The sequence below is a fragment of the Haemaphysalis longicornis genome, unplaced genomic scaffold (assembly GCF_048455015.1).
Source record: "Haemaphysalis longicornis isolate Haplotype H1 unplaced genomic scaffold, Haemaphysalis longicornis Haplotype H1 scaffold_10, whole genome shotgun sequence".
Lineage (NCBI taxonomy): Eukaryota > Metazoa > Arthropoda > Arachnida > Ixodida > Ixodidae > Haemaphysalis > Haemaphysalis longicornis.
The window spans coordinates 20018894-20041706 of NW_027526204.1; the positions used below are offsets into that span (position 1 = coordinate 20018894).

The following is a 22813-nucleotide window of genomic DNA, read 5'->3' on the forward strand; positions in this document are numbered from 1 at the left end:
TGCGTGAAGGACCGCCAAAATCATGAAGGGCAGCCCGGGTTTCCCGGGCAGCCGTAGGAGAATGAGCGTCACAAGAAATGGCTTTCTGCAGTACGAAAAACTAAAACGTTTGCTTTCAGTGGTTCATACATATCGCAGACTGCAGTATTTGTGAATCGCATGCAGTAGTATTCACGGAACACAAGGTATTACGGCTTCCGCCACTATTGTTTTTTCAGCAGTAACCCTTTTTTTAGCGACATTCACGGCACCGAATGGAGGCCAGAAGGCGGCACAGGAATATGCTCACAGCAATTCCCGGGTGGTGCTAAATCAATGTCAACAAGCGTCCCGTCTACTGCCTTACTTGGTTCCCGAAATAGCACAGTGTTCGGCCACGCATTCCAAGCGAGAGCGTGGCAAGATATCAAACGCGTTATTTGACTCCTTTAATGCGTTCGGGTACTCTGAAAGTTCAGATTATTTTTTTAAGCAGAGGAGGGAGAGGAGGAGGAAATACTTTTATGGGGAATACGTAATGGCCGGAACAAATTGAATCACATTTACTGCTAAGACGACTAACATACTCTAAGAAAGAAGCCGAAACTAAACGGAATCTTCGTAAGACAACACGCAGCTCTGCTGTATCAGCAGGTTGCACACTGGGTGAAACTGGATTAACTTTGTGTCATCAGCTAATAACGTTTAGAATGCGTTGTTAATCACTGACAACACCAACCGAGCTGGAGAAGGGCCACAGAAAAAGTAACAGTAGTGTGGGTGCGCCAAAACAGCTACAACACAAACACGCCCCTGTCGTGAAGCGCCTTTGTATACGCTGGAGCCGTGGTACACGAAAACCTGGAAAGAAGCGCTGTAGATACGCTTCCCTTGCTGAAAATGTCAGTTCGCTACGATGTCTCTCTCGTCAATTTCTTTCACGGCGTACTTGCGCCTGGCAACGTACAATGTCTGCCTCTTCTCGCGCACGTGAGGCCGAAACTAGTAGTCTAGCCCTGTAATTGTGCAGAAACCGCACAGAAGCACTTGAGGTGTGGGGAAACTATTTGCCAGAACAGTTTTCGAGCACGAGACACCTTTCAAAAACAGTCGCAGAATCGCAAAAACAAACAACCGAGAGGTGTCGAACATATGAACGCGCACCCGCCGTCTGGCTCCCACTGACCCTAAGTTTGCTCAAGATTCCGAGGGGTGGCGCTGGGTGCACTTATTCGTCACGCCCTGTGAGCAGTGACTGGTCCCTATAAACAGATTTGTTCCCAGCTTTACATTAGTAGCATCAAACATTTAATCTATGGCAATACATGTATTGTGACTTCTGTTCTTTTTTTTTTCATAACAAGCACGAAGCCTAGCCAGTTGTTTTAAGCGGTGTATTGGAACGAAATTTATTCATAGTTTTGATGCACTCATTGGTCAGGATTTTATAAGAAGCAGTTATAATGTCAATGAAAGCGATTACAAATAGTACTTATCTCAACTTTTCAATGCAGGTGACCCGCCAACCTTGAAGAAAGTCAATCAGCGATTGCTCAGCATTCACCCTCCTCATTGTGTGACAAGGCTACCCCGACCGATCGGTGTGCGCATTCAGTGGAAGGCAACGGAATGGAGGAATTGGCTCCTGTACTACGCACTTCCTTGCCTTGATGGTGTGCTTCCACTGGAGTATTGGCGCCACCTGTCGAAGTTGTCGGAAGCAGTGCACATTCTTCTTCAGGAAGCAATCAGCCCAGGAGAAATTGACCGTGCAGGTAATTGCTCGCTGAACACTGTGATGCTTTTACATAACAAAATTTGCACTGTGTTAAATTTTTAAAAATTCACATCCAGGCTTTGTTAGCTGAGACAAGATCCCCCTTATTGTCCTGGGCATTTTATAAAAACACTTACCATTCATGGTTGTCAATACTGCCCCAGCAGTGGCAGCTAAGGTTACGATGCTGTTTTTGTGAACACAAGCATGAGTTCAATTTTTAGCCAAAGCAGCTTTTCTGTTTCTGATGAAGGGGAAATGTAATCATGACCTACTTCCTCTTAGCGAGAGACTCAATCACACCTCAATTGATGAGCAGTACCATGACCCTACTATGCATAAGAGAATGTGGTGGTTGTGCAGAGAGCAGAGTACAGTCGCATGCCATTGATTACCTTCAAGGAGGGGTATTGCGATTCTTCTTTTCATGGGGGGTCGTGATGTGTTGTGAAAAGAATCGGTAATTGGAATTATGTTCTCTCAAAAACAGAGATTTATTATCTGTCTTATGTTTATGAAAAGAAGTTTCAGTGCATCTGCACATGCATGTACAGTTGCCGTCACACGTAATTGGAGCAAGGGAGCTGTGGCCAAACCGCATAGGAGTACAATGTAGCTGCACCGGCAGCAAACGAATGGACGACACACGCATCCGTGCCTGCCGACACCGATAGCCCCTCTATACTTCTCAACCCACTTCTTTTAACGTGGCTTCCAGCGTTGTTCGCAGCGTACTGGTCTCGGCAATGACGCGTTGTTAGCAAACCGATGTAAAAATATTAGAAAAGAAAAATTGTCACTTGCGACTGCGACACTTTTCCAGCAGCTTGCGTGGGCTGAAAGTGTGTGAGCGACGCTGCCAAATACCGCCTCTGCTATCAGTGCCATTGTTGGGACCAGTATGCTGCGGACAACGCTGGAAGCCATGTTAAAATAAGTGGGTTGAGAAGTTTAGATGAGCTATCGGCGTCGGCAGCCACGCATGCGTGTTGTCGTCCATTCGTTTGCCGCCGGTGTAGCTACACGGCGCTCCTATGCAGTTCGGCCACAGCTCCCATGCTCCAATTACTTTTGACGGTACCTGTACACTCACTAGCTGTCATTGTATTCTGGGTTGTTACCAAACTTTTTGAAGGAGATACGAGCTTGGAGTTCGAAATTTTTGGCCAATTTCTTGAATAAAAAATGAAAACAGTAACAATGAAAACCCTTAGTGCAGCAATGAAAATTTCCACTATGGTGGTGTCGACAGAGGCAGCATAGATTTTGGCAACTGATGGTTCAACTCCCCATCAGCAGCTGCCACTTAGGCATGTAGAGTAAACCCATCTTCAAGGGGGTTTACTGCCAATTTCTATGTCGGTTGAGCTTGGTCAGCCACAGAAGTACAGGAACAAGGCAGGTGCGCAGAGGCCTAAAATGCCAGCTGAAGCCCGAATGCTTTCATCTTTAATCCACTTAGGCAGACAAAGGTGTCTCCAGGATTTTTTTTTCTTTTAACCGCATAATGTCCTTTTCAAGTGCTGTCACCTTGACTGTTGTGCCTATAAGAAGTTATCTTAGTGAAATATTAAGCGCACCAATTTAGTGCTTACTCTTTATGACTGATTTCAGATGTTTTTATAAATATGTGCTGGCATTAATGTTGTTTGATGCAGATGTGACATGCTACCCACTAGCATCCATTTTTTTCGTGTGGGTGAATTGCAACTCCCATGGTTCTTGTAACATTGTTCCCTGGTTGTTATGCTTTATCAATTTCAGAGTGCCTCCTGTTTGCCTTTGTGGAGCGGTGCGCACCACCATTGTTCGAGCCCACGGCAGCGACATTCAACGTGCATTCCCTGCTGCATCTTGGTGACAGCGTCCGGGACCTGGGACCATTGTGGGCCAATTCCTGTTTCACGTTTGAAGGTGGAAACGGCAAACTTGTAAAGTCCATTACAGCAGCGAATGGACTACCTCACCAGGTTGTGGGGCGTGTTGTAATGGAGCAGTGCCTGGATAGCTGCTTAGCAGTTGGATGCATGCTTACCGAAGATGAGAAGAGCATTTGCAAGGAGTTCTTGGAACATGCACAAGTTTCCAGTGCAGTTCAGGAGGGTGATGCCACGTTGCTTGGGCGCAACAAGCATGCCATTCTTAGCACCCCTGAAAGGGATGCTTTGAATGAGCTTGGCTATGAGAAGGTTGAGTGTTACGAGAAACTGATAGTTAAGCATCAAATCTATCACAGCACCCTGTATAAGAGGCCCACAAAGAGTGACACCACGTTTGTGGAAACGTGCAAAGGCTGCTTTAGGATAGAAAAAATAGTGCTGGCATCACGCTGCGGATGCAGCAAGTGCTTTTTGCTGTGCCGAGAGGTTTTATTTTTGGATTCTTCTTCATTTCCTCGGCACATAAAACCATGTTTTTTGTCTGGAAGCGATGTTCCTACAGTTCTCGAACCAAGTGACATTATCAGGAGCTGCATTTACATTGAGTTCAATCAAGAAAAGAAGGCATTTTTATGCCTGATGCCGAACATGATTGAACGGGACTGATGAAACCCATTCTGTTGCCATTCACACTCACCCGCCGCGGTAGCTCAGTGGCTAAGGCGTTCTGCTGCTGAGCACGAGTACACATGTTCGGTTCCTGGCCACAGCGGCCGCTTTTCTGATGGAGGCAAAAAGCAAAAACGCCCGTGTGTTCGAGATTTCAACGCACGTAACAGATCCCCAGGTGGTCAAAATTAATCCGGAGCCCTCCACCACAGCACGCCTCATCGCCTGAGTTGCGTCGGTGCGTTAAACCCTACAATCAATCAATCAAATGCCATTCACACTTGTATTTCAGCATTGTGATCTGAAACCTAACAAAGTCATGTAACAAGAAAGGGCCATAACAAGTAACCCTCATGGGGGTAAAGGCTTGTAACTTTGTAACCTCAACGTCAACAACTGCCTTTTTAAAGCAAAGCTTTCTACCTCTACCAGCCAACGGTTCTTTCATGGTGTGCAAGACGACAAACTCCCAACACGGCGAAGACAGTGGCGAAGGGAGGAGGGGGAGGGGGGGGGGGCAAAGGTTTCACTCACGGAGCACACTGTAGATGGCGCGGTGAATTCACCCACCCAGCGTTCCCTGTGTAGAGGAGCCTCCTCATGAGCACGTCGGTGAGACGGCTATGTCGTCTGCTTTAGCGATGGTTGTTTTGGGCTTGTTTTGGATCATCTTCGTGTCTATTGCACGCTTCCCTCACATGGCTTGATTAACTTGTTTGAAAGCACCTCCTGAGTAACCGAGACCCAATGGAATTAAGTGGTCGTATGGCAAAGGTACGTTAAGGATTGGTTTAGCAGGGTGGGAAAACAAAATGTAGAGACTACATGCAGACATCTGGCTGCTAGAAAAACACTACCTTTTGCGCACTGCTTGCCACGAATAAGTCTTCGTTTTCTAAATCGGTGAATACCAATTCGGTTGTGTTTTAAGTGGTATTACAAAATGCAAAAGGAGCAAGTAGTTCTGATAAATATTGATCATAAAAGTTCCCTCAGCTTTCTTGCAATTCTCAAACTTACTAAACTAACTAGTTTAAATCTGTGTAAATGGGAATCGCTAAGCTCACATGCCGAATTGTTTGGTGTCTGCGCTTTTGTCCTGTGTTGCAGCCCTTAGGTAGCACATCAGGATGGCTAGGTTCCGCTGTCTCATTTTTGGAAAGACGCTCCTCTCTGTTTTCTGTCGACGCACGGCCGGGCTACAGCGGCGGCATCTGCTGCTCTAGCCCGGCCGGGGCTAACGCTGCTGGTGCGTTTGGGACCCCCCCCCCCGCGAATTCCAGGTAATGGCTGGCAGAATCTCTGATTTCACTGTGTGTAGAGTTATGTTTGTGAATTCAAGTGAAGTCGCATGACCAATTGTTGTGGGTGCCGTTTAAAGCTTTGCTTTCCAACCACCTTGACAACGTGGATTGGACCCATTTTTTATTCTTAAAGCCAGCTCTCTTTGTCATAACCTTTAGTGAATGGTTTATATGTATGCATTTTTGTATATCTGTATATGTGTGTACAAATATGTGTATGTGTATATCTATGTGTGTATGTGTATATGTATATATGCTGTGTCTCTATTGTCTATGGTGGCGTAGTGAAAGTTGGTAAGCCGATCCATCATTACTTTCACACGTATGTTGTATTTTGTTGTATGGCTTTTTGGTTCAATGCTTGAACTTATTGGCATCCATGGTTTCTTCTTGTTATTTTCATTCCACTCCTGTAAAATCCCGAACAGGGCTGATATGAAGGAATGAATAAATGAATGAATGCAAAACTTGTTTTAAAATGCTTTGGGGAATTCTTATCGCGAGGTATTTGGTTTTGGATGGATGCTGACAAACATCTTACAAGTCGAATAGCAACAGAAATGTACTTAACACCCCGAATGTGTTGGGCTATTAGTTACATTAACCACTAGTTCGGAATTAGAAAATTATGCTAACATTGAAAAATTAGCGTAATGGCTGCCCAGTTGAGTTGTCAATGTTGAATAAGGTATCTAAGTCTTTTTTTATATGTAACCGTCAACCAGGCATATAACAAACGGCGATTACGAGAGGATTTGCAGTTACCGTAAAGTTACGAAGAACGCCCACCCAAATCACCCTAAGAAATCGGCGCAGGTGGGCTTGACGACAACGCCCCAGAACGACCATTCAGCGTGCTAAAATGTGCGAATTTGGCGAATAACGAGGCCCGCATGCGATTAAAGTAAAAACTAGGATCTGCCCTAGGACAACTGTGCAAGGCGTGCGTGTGCGCTGTTGTCTCAGCGCAGATCCTATTTTTTACTTCAATCGCATGCTGGGCCTCGTCATTCGCCAAATTTAAACATTTAAGCACGCTGAATGGTCGTTCTGGGGCGTTGTCGTGAAGTCCACCTGCGCCGATTTCTTAGAGTGATTAGAGCTATCTAGTGAAAAAAAAATACGGGATGGGCGAACTTTCGGGTGAGGTACGAAAACTACAAAAAAGTAGCCGCACCGCCAACCAAAACTGCGGAGATATCAAGTAGAAAAGCCGGAAAGTTTGTGTCTATTTTGTTCGAAATCGAGACATCGGCGGTGTTCGCTAACGCGGGACGGTTTCGCGAAGGGAGCACCCCGGGCTTTCGAAAGCGTCGAAGCTAGTTCAATCTTTGGGATCTTGAATATTTCACCCCTAACGGGGGTGGGCGATGTGTCGGAGGAGGCCGTTCTCTCGGAACTTCACGGTAGGCGAATTACACTTTCCACTCGCACGAAGCTATTCCTAGTAATTCTACCGTTCCGCGCACGCTAAGCAATTGCGACTTATCAGCAAGACATTCGCCGCTAACACCCGAGGGATCCCGGAGCATCAGTGGCGTTCGCGGCGCTTAACGTTGGCTTGAGACAACGTCGAGCGTCGCAACAGAAGTAGTGCACTAGCGCGCGGCCTTCCCGCGTGTCCAGCCTTGCAGTGGCGCTCCAGCGCCCATTGGACCCCGTTCCAGCGAGGATTCTTGCTATCCGGCGCGCCCGCGTGGGAGCCCTGCCCCCAGCGTGTCCTTCCCGCGTTGCTCCCGGCGTGATCGGCGTGTTCCGGCGTTTTCCATTCCCTCCGGCGTGTTCCAGCGTTTTTTTCAACGCCGGAAAACGCCGGGTTTTCCGATAGGGTTTGTGAACAAGGTTGATTGATTGGCTTGCATTCATTCGTACACTGTAAATAATTTAGGAAGCGGTACGTACAATTGACCAGTGTAATAGGTCTCCCATTAACGTTAATACAAATGCGTAATGAGAGACGACCATTATTGAGTAAGTGTAGGTCAAGGCGAAGTTTGTGCTTAACAGTCATAGCTCATATTATTCGCGGTAAAAGCATAAAATTGGCTATGGCTGTTTTAACGGGTATGTTTTGTACCTTCTGGCTGAGTGAGTTAAAAGCACAGAATAACATTCTCACTCGTGTCGCGTGAACATGAATCACTACAAGTCTTTCCCGAAATATTGCTACTGCTAGTTCAGCGCACTGAAGGTCAGCATTGGCGTGCTAGGTGAGGGGTAACCCACACTTGCACGACATAGCTTTTTGTCCGAGAGATTGGCTATGCCAAAGGGCATTTTGGACATTGCGTGCTTGTGCCATAGAAAGATCCAGCCCTAACTCTAAATAGCCCAATCAAAAGTACAATGGCGCTACGCCTCACATTAAGGTGCTAAAAAAAAACAATCTATATCCTGGAAACTGCAAGATTTGAAAATATATATACGAGTAAGTCCAACATTTTTGTGAAGCGGTTGTGCAGTTGTACATTGTTTTGGTATTGCTAAAAGGGAAGTATTGTGATTCTGCTTTGTTTGGGTATCTTACACGCTTTTGCAAGCGTTGGACGTCGGTCTAAAGATACTCTTCTGGAGAAGCGCTCGGTTTGTTGTTCATCAGTTGAGTTTATTTTGTAATTTTTGTGGAGTCGCCTGACACTGCAGGAAGCTGAGGTTAGAGAAAATTTTATTTCTGTTGTCCAGCAGATCTTATCTCTGGCCTAAACGAGAAATCTTAGTATCTTCCCTCCAGATGCTACGGAGAAATGTAGCTTTTTTAAATGCGGAGCATTTCTTTGGCTCGCGATGTCACTCGTCGATGTTGTCGGTGCCGTCCACACGCTCACTGCGCATGCGCGTCGCGTCGAGGAGCAGGTGCGCGTCTCTCCCCCGTACCCTCCTCGCTCTCAACAACAGGTGCGGCGGTGCGGGAGGAGCGCGAGTACCCCGTGCGCTCCGTCGCTCTCAACAACAGCTGCGGCGGTGCGGGGGGAGCGCGTCTGTGCGCGCATGCGTCGTAGCTACCCGTGCGCTGCGTCGCGCTCAACAGTAACGGCGGCAGGGCGTGTACACGGGATAACGGCGTGGTGGGTGCGTGGAAAGTTCGCGCGCTTGTGTACGGAAGTGTGCGCATGCGCGTCTCTCCCCCGTACTCCTCTCCCTCGAACGCGGGCGGTGTGTATATAAGCGGTGGAGCGCGCGTTCGGAATTGAGTCAAGGGCGTCTTTGCTTGGCTTTCGCTTGACTTTACGCTTTGCTTGAGGGCACCAAGCAATAAATACAGACTTTAACTTTACACTCCTTGCCTTCGCTTCTCCTTCATTCAATAAATAAGAATAATAAAGACGAAATAACAATTAAGTATTCCCAAACCATACCCAATTACGCAACATTCACGCGATACCCCCACCACTCTGCGACGCATTCACTCGAGTTCCCCCCGTGGAAAGATGCGGGCGGGTTTTTTTCATTTAATTGTTGCTGTAAGTGGAAGTAAACCTATTGACATTTTATCCCGCTTTTTTTAACTGGCAATTGTGCTAGGTTTAATAAATAATACTGCACTGAGAAAGCGCATGAAAAACTTTCTTACGGGTGTCCGGTGGTAAAGGACAAATTCCGAACATGCAGGTGCTGTAGTCGCTGTAGGACACCTCACCGGTATAGTTGTGACAAGTGTCTGAAAACCAAACACAACCCAGGCAAAAAATAAAGCGTTCCTTCGAGACTTAGGGTTCAAAACAACGCGCCATTATAATGCAGAAAAGCAATGAGACGATATCTGTCGAAAGCGTAAACAAATGGGTTGAGATACCTTTCAGATTGAGAGCATTAGGAAAACCCGGTTATAAATATTTATTGAGGCGAAAGTTCACTTATTCAACACGTTGAATTAGAAGCGCTGTCCTTATTACTTACGCTTGATTAAGGCAGCTTACAAAGCCGTGCCGAGCAGCCCGCATTCAGTGCACACACTGTGATGCATGCTGGTGATAGACGCAGCGCACACCTTCTCAAGTCTTGAAGAAGCTACGTCTTACTTCGTAGCACTTTTAAGCGACAGGTTTACACCTACTTAGAAAAATACGAGGTTTCTGTCGTCACTTTGGTGAGGTCCCTGCTTCTTTTGGCATACCAGCAGCCACGGGGACGCTGCGTGCCTCTTCAGGTGTTCGGGGAGGCATTCGGGCATGTTAAATATTTGCGGTGTCAGAGGTATGTATTCGACCGTGCAGTAAATAACGTGCTGGAAAGGGTGGGTTCTCGGTTCCTCCACAGGCCTTACAGGCACTCACGCTTGGCGAAACGACGCTTGGCGATGCAAGCAGCCGCACACGTTTATAAAATAGCGCGTGATTTCTCCTAGAGATACTTCTGCTTCAATGCTTCAGCTTGCCAGGTGGTAGACCGCAGCAATCATTTTAGTGCACATTTTGTGCTTAAGGTCTTGAGACGTTCTTTTAGGCGAAATATTTAGGCAAAGCAATTCCGTTGTTCTTAAAGCAAGTCCTAGCAAAACAGCCGGAAGTTGATAATTTTACAATGCGCCGATTGCAATCCCTAACACTTCTGCGTAGCTAAGCTGGAAAATGAAACTGAGGCACGCGTACCAACATGCGTTGCAGCTGTGTTGTGAAACACAGGTGTTCTGAAACACAGCCATCCTAGACAGGTAATATGAGAGGTATTGTCACATTGAAAACATGCGAACCTCTTTTTGCTTAATTAGGAATAGACATAACGAAGTAAAGGCAGTTTTTTTTTAAATTTCCGGTTAATAGCCACTTTACTTTCCTTTGTTAGCTAAGTAAGAGTACACTAAAATCTGCGCAGTTCAATACTGGTCATTTATGAAAACTGGGGAGTTTTTTTATCATACGAAAATACTAGGGTGACTAGTAGTTCACATTGTAGAAATGCAAATTTTGAATGCGTATTCCTACGCATGGGCGGCGATTAAGCACTGTTTAGCTATGCCGTCCACAAAACGTTGTGATGCATCTTTTAAAAGTGGGAAACCAAATCACTTCCTGATGTGTGCTAAAGCAAAATCAAAAAATTACTTAGGTACATGGTTCATTTTGCGATGACATAGGGCCTAGTTGCCAGCCACTATCAGCCACATCGGTCCGTGACGGAGGCGGCAAATACGGAGCCGGTATTTTGATGTATCTTACCACCATCAATGTAGTACCAGGGCTTGTCCAAGGAGTCTCCAAAATGGATGTCGAAGCTGGTGGCTTTCCTGCAATGGCAAGTTTTGCCCAGATGAAGCTCTTTAATTCATTCAAAATTGGTGAGGACCGTGACGTAACGCAATGCGTTAGCGGGGACACTCGAGGCTTCTTGCGATTGTCACATGCCATAGCCTCATGGCCGGATTATATCCAATGGGTATGTGATAACTGCCGGCCTCTATGTAACGCAAAGCAAACTGGAATCGGTAATATTCGGTTAGCTTCTCGGTATTGCGACTGGCCTATTCCGTGTAATGTGTATGCGAGAATTGTGTTCCGCAATTATATCACAGTCGCATTACAAGTGCCAAGTGAGCCATGAGATTTGACGGTAGCCTCAATCGAAACTCAGCAATCCTCTTGAGCGGCTACATGTGAATTCAAGGTAGGTACATTGACACAGGAGCCAAGGTGGAATTATTAAAGCAGTCGCGAATTTCTCACAATAGTGTTTTCGTAGGTAGAATATTTCTTGAGTGAGTATGTTGTCGACTTCAGGTTCACTCCCTCGTTCCCAAGTAAGTTTGCATTGAATTTCCTATTTATGTTGACTAATAATAATATATTGAGCACTATAACCGTATATAATACCTTTTTCTATAGAATGACTTATTCACAAAAAAGTGCATTTTTGAAGGACCACGTTACTGAATGAGTTGCTAGACAAGTTAGTTCCTAGCGTGAGTCTGAGTAAATGTGAACCAGTTATTGAAAAAATGGCGTACATGTCCATTTCTCCAAGTAAAAACAAATAAATTTTGAACACACCCCTCATACCACCATTCTCTCTGAAGGGAATTTTTTAAACATTCTTGGTTGTGGATCCCAAACAAAGGAATAAAGCAATTGGTCACCATTATTTTTACGCTAATTAAAAATTATTATTTGGGCGCAGGGCAGTTAGACTTCCGCCTCTACCTGTTCGTCTTGTTGCATACAAATCTATGGTGCTGCATCACTTCATAACTCTGCAATCATCTAGGATTCTTTTCCTCAAGCTGACATGAATCTTATATGAATGTAAGAAACTGTCTTTCGCTTTTAAAAAGCGCCTATGAACGAGCCTCGGAAACTATGTTCCTTATCGCGAACTGTACCTTACTCTAAGATAGAAACCTTCTACCACACGTGACATAGTTACATCAAACAATTATGGATGTTCAGAAATACACATTCAAAAAATTATATTTTCTGCAGGCAATGCCAATACACTACGCCGTGGTCGTGCACGAGTAGCCTCAAGTATTGCTTTTCCTTGAACTGCAAATGATTAGACGACTTTAAATAACAAACACGTCACTAAACATTCTTTAATGTTACTTGCTTCAAGCTTAGGTTCAAAACAAAGCAAGGCTATATTTTCTTTGTGCATATTTGTTTCGTTTACTTTTGCCGAACGTGAGTTGTTGTTTTCTTCTCCGTGCTTTTTTTATTTGTAAGCCTTTCAGTTGTGCTCTTGTGGTAAACTACCTCTAAGAATATTCTGTATGAATAAATACATTTTGCTAATGTCTGCCCGTACCCGATAATCTAAAGATTGCCGAAATTAAGTATACGTTTTTGGTATGCACTAGTCACCGTGTTTTTTCGCATTACCCTAGTTTGTGCAAGCGTTCGTGTGGCTTCATTTCAAGCTTTCTAGTTTTCGGAATGGAAAACAGCAGTTGATTGCATAATTGTTGTGTTCTTATTTCTGTATCACTATTAATTTGCGGAGGGGAATAACTCATAATTGGCCACAAAGCGAATGCTGTATACGACGATTTTTTGGATGCGAAGCAGCTTATGGTCGAGCCTGTTCCCTCCGCCGTTGTGTGGGCACCGTTGTGCGGCGTCCACACCCCCACTGCGCATGCCTAGCCAGGCACCGCCGATGATGATTGTGGCAGTATGGATTGGCCAACCAAAGTATCCATCACGAGATAGCTTTGCGTTCAACCACCGTCGTCATCTTCCCGTAGGGGAACCCTGAGTAGTATGCGAGGCATTCCTCCTCTCCTCTCCGGCATTCCTTCTCTCCTCTCAGAAGCTCCTCTCTGAAGCTCCTCTCTGAAGCTCCTCTCCTCTCCGGGATTGCGCAACGAATGGCAACACCTACGGCTCCATGCGCGATAATGCGAAGCAGCTTAGGGTTAGAGACGCGACGGTAGCCTCTGCATACTCCGCTGGGGGCGCCACTGTAGCTCCGCGGTATAAATGACACGCGCGCGCTCCGCTCCCATCATCATTCTCCTACCGCAACGACGCGATCGAACTGACAACTAATGGGAACTTGAGTCAACCCCATAGCTGCTTCGCATACTACTCAGGGTTCCCCTACGGGAAGATAGTGAAGTTTTTCATGTGGACGCTCTTGCAGTGCCATTGAAAAAAGGGGGAAATAAATTGAGGTCGCTGGAGGCGTTTAATCACGTTTAGAGAATTCGTGCTGTTCACTTTCAGTTTGAGCTTTTTACGCTGGATTGCCCGATTATTTGCCACCCCAAATAAAGAGTTAACATATATAAAGCATGCATACTGTGTTCTGGTCGAGCCTAGGAATATACGCATTTTTGTAGGGCCATGGAACCAGTTAGAACTGCGTTCAAAAATATTTTTAGGCTATGCGGTTTAACGCGCCTAGGCTTCACCGGAGCGGCGAGGCACGCCCTAGCGTAAGGCTGTGAAGTAATCTTAACCAGCTTGGAATCTTTGCCGTGCATCAAAATCTCGATTCACGGGAGTTTTTGTTTTTCGGCTCCACCTGAAAAGCAGCTACCTCGGCGGGGCGGCTACCGCGGGGGCTACCATGACGGCTGCGGTAGCACGATTTTCTCATGTATCTTATGAAATAAAGTATGTGAATAGCAGAGCTAGGCCGACACAAATCTGTCGGACATAAACAGAAAGCACAAAGCGCACATGAGCACGTACCTTGCAACTCACGCTCGACGTCCCCGGCGCGAAGCGCCGGGCACTAGGTTTGCGCCGTTGTTTTAGCAACAAAAACCGAGCGCACGTCAGCGGAGCCTCGCGAATACCGTCCCGCATCGTACGGCGCAGTCATGTGGTGTCATCCAGACGGCGCGTGTGGTGTCATCCAGATGACGAGCTCCCACCTTCGTCGTCATCGCGTGTAGCGACCAGCGCGCCACGAGTCCACCGCTCCGAAGACGACAATGACAAATCTGTCAAGCCATCCCTTGACATTTGACACGTAGAGGCGGCCACCGAAAAGCTAACGAAGAAGTGGAGGTCTAGTGAGGCGAGGACGTACTACAACAGGATGTGCCCTACGCAGATGTGCCGTCCGAAGACGGCTACGAAAGAGATGACGATTGCTATAGTATATATACTGAATGAAACACTGTTCATACTTTATTGGTTTTCGTTTTGAGTGCCGTCCAAAACGGCTTCGCACTGCTGGGTTCCGGCTGTTCCCTGTTTCCTGAGATCCGCTGTAAGTGTGGGAAGATGCTAGGTCACCCCCAGCTCTGCTGTTTATCAAGCCTTGCACCACTGTGCAAGTCAAGCTGCGTCAATATGCCAGCACCCTTGGGTTCAGCAGAAGAACGCGGTAACCACTGCACCACCGCGGCGGGTGTAAAATATAACTTGCTTTATTGTTCTTCTTACAGGTCTTTACCCCCCTTGCAATTTGCAAAAGTTTTATAAACTGTGGAACTTCATTGCTCATCTATCATAAACATACAAAACTATTTTGTACCTCTGTCGAATTCTCTACGCACTTCTTAGAACTCTGATACTTACTCATCCCACCGATTGCGGTACACAAGCACTAAACATACTCACTTTCTTGTCCCATTGAGTCCCTCGAAGTACCACATGTACTGCACGTGCTTTTTCTGTCTATCATAGAGCGTTCGGGACGCGTTGAGGCATAGGTAGGTCGCACAGTTGCTCGATGTGTACGCCGCAACAACTTCAGGTAGCTTGCCAAACGCCTGCGGAAAAATCAACTTCGTTTAGTTGCAAGGTAACCGTGCCAAACCAATAAAAACATCAAGTGAGAATCAGAGATGCTAATAGGCAGATATTTTCCTCGTCTGTTGCTTGAGGGTGTCTTATCAAGCGATCCCCATGAACAGACTCTCGATAATGAAGAAACAATGTGGTCGTGTGCGTCTGCCCTACAACACTATCACCTGCAGGGACATCTGTAATGCGTCAATTGCGGTGTTGACATTAGGTATGCATTAGTTTGCGGTCATGCTACATTACGATCGGCGTGGTTCTAAGATTCGCTGGGAAGCTACACCGCTGGTGTCGCAGCCGTTACAATAGTTACTAATATTCCCAAAACATTTCACGTGATACGTTGGTACATATCCTGGTTGTGGTAAGCTCCGGATTTTTAATCCAAAAACCTAGGCATTGAGACGAGTTATCTCTACTGAGTGGCCTGCAATTATCATCTAAACTTCAAGTCGCCAAAAATCATATGCGCCCGCAAATTGATATGATGCTTTACAGCGGAGAATAGGAGACCGTACGTATAATAATTCACCGTTTGTCTATCTCCTTGACGCTCGGTTGCACGCCTATTCATATCATCATACGTATACATGTTCAGCCCTCCACAGGCGACAATAGTCAACTTTCAAAAAAATGTTAAGCCCATTCTGCTTCCCAGAAAAGGAATTTCCATTTATTTTTTGTTGAATATTCTTCCGTGGTTTTCAAATGCAGCCGTCTTGCAACACAATTCATGGGGAGCACCCCGTGGTAGGATGCGCTCTCATTCGTACCATGACACATTTAGCTCTGCCCAGTGTATTCACATAACATCTACACCGGCCGTCCTCGAGACAGACAACAAGCCTATGTTGTGAAGTGGTACTTCTACTGCACAAGGTGTCAAAGCTGTTCCCAGAAAAACTTCCTTGCTCTATGAAAGACATGTCTGGTGGTGCGGCTTCACTCTTCCCTAATCTACTTATATTGTGCCTAGAAGGCGGCCTTCGGTGACATTATTGGTAAAAATCAAGGATGTAGGCACCGCGACTGCCGTGAAGACCTGAGGGAGTTTTGTGCGCTTTTAAATGCAGGTTATTTCGGCGACGAGCGCATGTGCACTTTCACAATGGCACCACAATTCCACGACTATGTTGAAGCCGACAGCTGCTGCCTTATTTTATGACGTTGGAGCAGCACTGTGAGGACCCTCACGAGTTAGCTTTTTTACTGCAAAGAGCGCAAGTTCTTGGCCTTTCGATCATTCCATTCATAATGGTCTGGCCGTACACTTAAGAGAAAGCTGCCACGCGGGTCCTCACTTGGCGTACAACGTTTATACGGTTTCCAGCTCAGGTCACTTTATGCGTTCCCTTGGTCTATGAAAGGTCAAAGCAATGTGGCGTAAAGCTTGAGTGATACGTAAACGTCTGTGTTGGTTTGGCGTGTTACAAGCGCAAAATTTGATGATTGAGTTTAATCGACTGACTCAGTCTCCATCTGGTTTTCGGTATGTTGAGCTGCTATGCTAAAAACGATAACTTACTCTTCAAACTATACTCATTACTACGGCTTTGTAACACTGCTGGTGAGAGTATATTTCTCAAGAGGCTTTATTGCTGAGAAAACATGTCAAGTTAAACACTGGGCCACCTAAAGTAGACCCAGCAAGGCATCGAGAGACGTATTTTTTGTTTTGAAATCATTGTGCTTAAATCCTGACGACGACATTCGAAAGTTCCGTCGCAATTCTCCAACCTGAAGCGTTCACACCTTCATCTCAAGAAGTCAACCCTGGGCCCAAATGAAAAGCTGGATGCGTCGAGAAGAAACCAGCTGAAGCACAAGGCGAAAGGCGACAATAGAAGGCGCCCGTAGGTGGTTTAAGCGAAAGTGGACATGGCCATGGTAATAATAAATTTAATTGGTGTGACACTTCGTCGATGAAACATTATTAGGTGCAAGTCGATGAGTATACCACAATGACTAGCACTACAGGCGCCACGTACTTCTTTAAAGCAGTACCCCCAGCTCCAGTAAACAGGTACAAATACCCTGTGTTCAGACTACTTACAATCTTTTATGGTAAACGCACGTTGAACATATTACGATTAACTAAAATCTCAGGCATGATTTTCTTTACCGAAACTTTTCACTTCGACATAACTACCTAAAACTGCTGTTTTAGAAAGCACTAGTTCCGTACCACTTAGAGTACGCCTTATTCATGTGGGATCCGCAGACAGCCTCTTTAGTCCACAACCTCTAGAAGTACAGAATCGCGCGACATGATTTCTTTTATCCAAAAAAACCTGAAGAGCTAGTTCATCACTCATAAAAACAACTATAACTCTTCCTATTTTAACTATGCGACGCCACATTTCCCGGTTATTCCTTTCTTACAAAATATTTGACAACAAAACTCTAAAAAAATCTTTTTTCAGCCTTCCTGCATGCATTGCTTTCCGTGCTGACAACCATTCAAAAATAGGTGCGCCAAGTAGCAACACCAACCTTTATTTCCGCTCATTCGTCTCAAAAATTTGTGGAATAACCTTCCTGCCGCCATCGTTGCTGCAAATGAACTGCGACAAATAAATTCCGCCCCCGCCAATCGCTTTTATCGATCCCTTTATTATTTCTTCTGTCCGTTTCTTTTTTTCTTACTCCTCTCCTCTCTGTAACACCTGAACAATCCTGAGAGTACAATGAACGAAATGAAATCAAAAGTAAGTTTCTTGGATGTTCCTGTGTTTTTCGCATTTTTTTTTATCCGCAACTCTATGCATTTCCAGTCTTTGTAAATAAAAAGGTGCACAGTATTCACTCATATATAATATTTCTTTCTTAAAAGTGTTTGTTTTTGGCAGGTTTTCAAAATAAACCTCAAATAACTCACTCAGTTGGCTCTACTGCAGGCAGTGTGCAGGTTGAGCAATATTATCTAGGCACCTTATAAAACATTATCAGGTATATGTGTCCCTCTGTACAGGATCCATCGCTGAGGGCCAAACTTCTTTTTGTCTTCAAAAATAGGTGGACCGGACCTGACACAATGCTTTCTGCGGTCTTAGTTGAATAGTTCTTTGTATAAAAAGGACCTCATTTACACTTGTTAACTCCCCAGTTACGTTGCGAACAACTTGCATGCTTTCAAGCTCTTCAGAATTCCTACCCATCTGAAATTACTACAGGGTTCCAAATACGGTTGGCATTGTTATGATCTTACAAAGGCAGCTTAAACAGCGCAATGAACGGGCCAGGGAAGGACGACAGGACGATGCGCTGACTAACAACCAAATGCTTTATTTCTGCGAACGGCTTATGAAGGCATGAAGAGGGGTAACACAAATAAACACCTTGCAAACTATACGAGGCAAGGGACTCCGATAGATATCTGTCCATCGGATTCCCTCGACAGATGTCTGTCAAGCAAATATGTATCGGATTATCTCGCCGTGTAAAGTTTATGAGTTGTTTGTGTGTCGCTCCGTCTTGATGCCTTTATAAGCCGTTCGGTGAAATAAAGCATAAGGTTGTTAGTCAGCGCATCGTCCTGTTGTCCTTCCTTGGCCCGTCCATTGCGCGGTTTATGCTGTCTTTTAAAATGCACCAACCAGTTAAAATTTCTGCTTAGATGTTGTGCTCTTGACAGGGCGCATTTAGGTTTAAACTTTTTAAGTTCGTTCTTCGTGTCTCAAGGCTTTCAGGCGTATTCTGTGCATTCCTTCATCAGTCTCCTTATTCTTCGCGTATCGTCTGTTCCCTTATTCATTCAGCCTTTTAAAACCCAATTACGCCAGTGGTTTCTTCGTTACGGTGCTTCATTGCTCAGGTAAGGTACCATAAAGTCTTAAAAAGGGCTGACACAGCTCACTCATGATGTCTTGCAACCATTTGAAATAGGGGCCTTCCAGCAGCCAAAAGACACTTCCTTTCAAATGTGTAGGTTCCCTCTATCTGCTAAGTCATGTCATCATCTCGATTACCTGCGACAGTATGCGTACCATAATCGTACATGCACCCTGTTTCGCCCACAACTGCGCACGACGTAACCGACTCAAAACATTTCTGTATTTTGCTACCGCCGTGCAGTTGACTGCAAGGACGCCCTTGAGCAAAGCATAAAATACATAAAAGAAAACGGCGTTGCTTAGGCTTAGGAAGACGGGAAAAAGGAGTACACAGAGGAAATACGCACACGGAACACAAAAATAGCACACAAAGCAGCGAGGTTTTGATCTGCCCCGATATTTACTCCGCCTTCTCAATATCTGCCGCATGCGCCAGCCAGCCGTTCATGCTTCCCAAGAAAGAGATTCGTGGGAAAGAGAAGTGCCTGTGTAACTTTACAAAAATTTTTAAGATTTCTTAAAACCTCTCTCTAATCATTGTTTAAGAGAGTGATTCGTGCACCTGAACCCATGACGTGTGGCTTGTTCCACGCCAGCACACGAATTATATTCCACAATTCTACACCGAATTCTATCCGAATTCTACCGAAATCTATATTCTACAAATCTATATTCGACACCGAATGCCTTTCATTCTGAATAGCTTGAAGTAGAGCATTCGCCCTAACACACTTTGTAGAGGGCGATTGCACGATTATTTTATTCTGTAATCGTAGTGTCTTACCCAATTTTTCTCTATAGTGTGCCCTTTGTTGATGCTGGTATCATTTTGGTCTCGACGCATTACACGCCTTCGACGCAGGTGTGCAGATTTCTGTTCTCTGCCGATTTTTCCTTGCAGTCTATGCGCATTTCGTATTGCGGAAGTGATTGTAACTTGTACGAGTGGGAACGTGTTTTTCTTCAAAGAAACCTTCATGCAAAGTGTTACTGTATTTGTAGATGTTTTCACTGATGTGTGTGCATCGTTAGATTTGTTTTTTAATTTGATCGAGCACCACTTTCATGTTTCTGTTCCTTCACATGTCTCGCTGCCTCTACGGGCCCACAAGCACATTCACGCGATCAATAACCGCTTTTCGCCAGGGGAACCCCAACAAATTTTGTTGGAAAGAATAACGGCTTGACTTGATTTCACTAAGGCTAAGTACGAAATTATAGATATCAAGAGGACGGCGTACATTTTCACGGGCTGATCAAAACCCCGCTTTGCTCTGGTTTTGTTTTTCTTTCCCCGTTTTCCGGAATGCTGGAAGAACAACCGCATTCTTTTGCGTTTCTGTGTTCATGATTCGCCTTCGTGTATATGAAAAACGGCGTCGGGTCAAAACTAACGGTAGTTGTATTCCCCACTTGAAATGTTCATACCAAACCTTAATGAAGATATTAGGTTATTTGCGCTTAATAGAGTAAACAAAATGACATTCTCCGCAAAAGTACAAAGCCGCCCGTGGTCAATAAATTTTTTCGCCACTTTTAATGCTGTTTGCCACTGTCACAGGCCCTGCCGCTAAATACAGATAACTTACAGGGGTACTTCATTGCTCCAGTTTCCACTTTTAGTTAGTTCCATTTTGGGTAACTGGTGATTCGCGTGCGTATAGTCTGCTCAGACAGGATACTGCCATCCCTGGAATAAAAACGCACTACCGAGTGGTTAACGTTCTGTCCTCAGAAAAACAGGAGATTGGATTCGATCCTGGCTACTTCCAAGCTCAAAACGATATTTTGTTGTCTGCGGGGTTCAGCCCACCCTGAGAGCTGTAACTGTTGACGTGCTCGCCACCTTTCACATCTGGTGCCAGACTCACCAACAGAAAAGGCGTCCCATTTATGAAGCTCTTCACAGCTATCCACTAATTGTGCAGAATCATGTCCCTTTTAGGTTTGACAGCTCTGCATTGCCTAATAGGCGCAAGATGACCCCGCATTTTCGCACAACTCACCCAAAATCTTAAGGGGCCTGATCACAAGCCAATAAAGCAACCCACGATCAATTCTTTTTCTGTTCGTGCCACCGGACATTCGTCGTTCTTATTTTATTTACACGCTTTCCGAACAAGAAGTTAAGAGTTGTGATTCCCGTGTTCTGTAGAGCAGCCCGCATATTACTCCTCCGATATGGTATTACAAGAAATATCAGGTGCTAATCTTGTTTTCCTAAACAGCCTGTTCACGTGCCAACTCTTCTATTACGTTTTTTTCTGGCGTTGCTTCACAATGCGGCAATTTCCTGCCCTATAACCATTTTTTGTGTTGCTTAGCTACGAGCAAAATGATTTAGTGCGTCGTTCAACTTACCTTGAATCCATCTACCGTTTGATTGACGGGCGGAGGTAGCGGAGGCTCCGGGACGCAAAAGTAAAGCCATGGAAATATAACGCACACTTGTTCGAACACATAGACCATGTTCAACAAATCGCTGACTTAAGTAATTTATTGTAGTGATGCTAAATACTGAACCTTACACTTCGCAGATATGACTGAATAACTGTGTCCATGGGTTTGCTTTTATGTTCGCTCCGTTCGGCAGATTCCTTTTATTCAGAAATGCGGCAGACATCCTGCCGCCATTGTGTTATTGAAGATGACTCACAGCGGTCAACAGCATTGCCAAAAAAGACGAGTATAAACTTATTTTTATACGCCTAGCTCACACGGGAAATTTTGTGTTAGTAAAGAGCCCTGCGATTACATCCTGCCCTGTAATTATATCGCTTTGCTGTTATGGGCGGGGCAACGACAGGAAAAGGAATCAATGTGCAGCTGTTAACATATCTGGCACTGACGTTTTGGAATACTTCCGATGGTGTACGTACGTGGAAAGCGGCGATCGGGGCAATGGCATTAGTTATTGCAATGCTTATTATATGGGAAGCTGTGACCCCGAGGTGCCTCATGAAGGGGCGAGAAAGGACTCAGAAATTAGCAAAAAGTAATTCCTGAAATAAAGTAAAAATAAGCACAGCATGTTTTTCGAACCTGAATGTTTTTATTGCGCGCCAGGAAACCTTTTTTTAATGTTAACTACCTCAAGAATGACAATTAATGAGATCACCCTAGTCGTGAAAATGCTGAGGAGGTCCCCACTGAAAATAGTTGCAACCAGTAAGAAATAGATAAGAACACAACATCTGATGGGAACAAATTGGTGTAGTCAAAAATACAAACGAACGCTTTACAACACCCACATGCACGTACATACACGTACATCCAAGGGACAGCCAACCGCTATTTGAAGAGTTCGTGCCCTTTAGCAACATAAATTCAATGTTTTGCATAGTTCAGTAACCACAAGTATTTTGCACGCAAATTCCCGAAAGTATGTTAATTTAGCACTAAACTTACTGAAATTTGAAAAATGGCACCATGCAGTTTTTTAACATGACACTACCGTTTGTTTCTAAACAGTCCCTTCGGTTTCACTGCGTAATCCAACGCACGGTTAAACGCGTGTTGCGGCGCGGTTCACTGTCCTGGTCGCCAGGATTCATTTCGACCATAGACCAAAGGCTGACAGATCTAAAAATTCTGCTCACAAACGTCTAAGGGCCCCGCTATAAAAATCCTTCTCCTCCAAAGTGTTTTGAGGGATCCTCTATCATGTTTTGTAGAAGCATGTACTCGAGTAGAAACGGTTGGTTGCCATTTCAACAAAACTTCTAACAAGACTGCAGACATCCATGCCGACATTACTGCAGAAATCGATAAAGAATAAAATGCGGTAAATCGATAAAGAATAAAACAACCAGGAGGACGCTTGCCATTGACAGATCGCAATAATTGCGTTTAGTGATGCAAACGGCCGTGTACCAAAAATTGATGATATAAAATCAATTTCGGAAACGTTTTCTGCAACTTTGTACTCTTGCAGCACTGACGCCGAAAACAGCCTTAAAATTACTGATATCAGGGAGGTTCTGAATGTACCGCCAAATGGAGGAGCACCGGCGCTCGAAGTACTGAAAAGGCAAAGCTGCAAGTGTTTACAAATACAAAGCCACTTTGCTGTACCAAGATGGCCATGATGTGGTTCCAAAGTTTGTTAGTTACTCTCACACTATCTGAGGTCGTTATAGGGACCGCAGAAATAAACAAGAACGCGAACATTGTTCTATTA

The 22813-nt window shown here is 45.0% G+C and overlaps 1 protein-coding gene across 2 annotated transcripts in view; it reads right to left on the reverse strand.

The window, feature by feature from the left end:
* Nucleotides 1–21208, reverse strand: part of LOC144157643 (uncharacterized) — a 45543-nt gene extending 24335 nt beyond the window's left edge. The window contains exons 1-4 of one of the 2 annotated variants that reach the window (XM_077688463.1): nucleotides 20995–21208; nucleotides 14618–14769; nucleotides 10766–10833; nucleotides 9181–9267 (exon numbers count right to left, since the gene is read on the reverse strand). In XM_077688463.1, coding sequence (XP_077544589.1) covers nucleotides 9181–9267; nucleotides 10766–10833; nucleotides 14618–14769; nucleotides 20995–21102 — 415 coding nt within the window. In that variant the 5' untranslated portion in view covers nucleotides 21103–21208. The remainder of the gene's footprint in view (nucleotides 1–9180; nucleotides 9268–10765; nucleotides 10834–14617; nucleotides 14770–20994) is intronic. The other variant, XM_077688464.1, reaches the window with a different exon arrangement.
* Between the last annotated feature and the right edge of the window lie 1605 nt (nucleotides 21209–22813).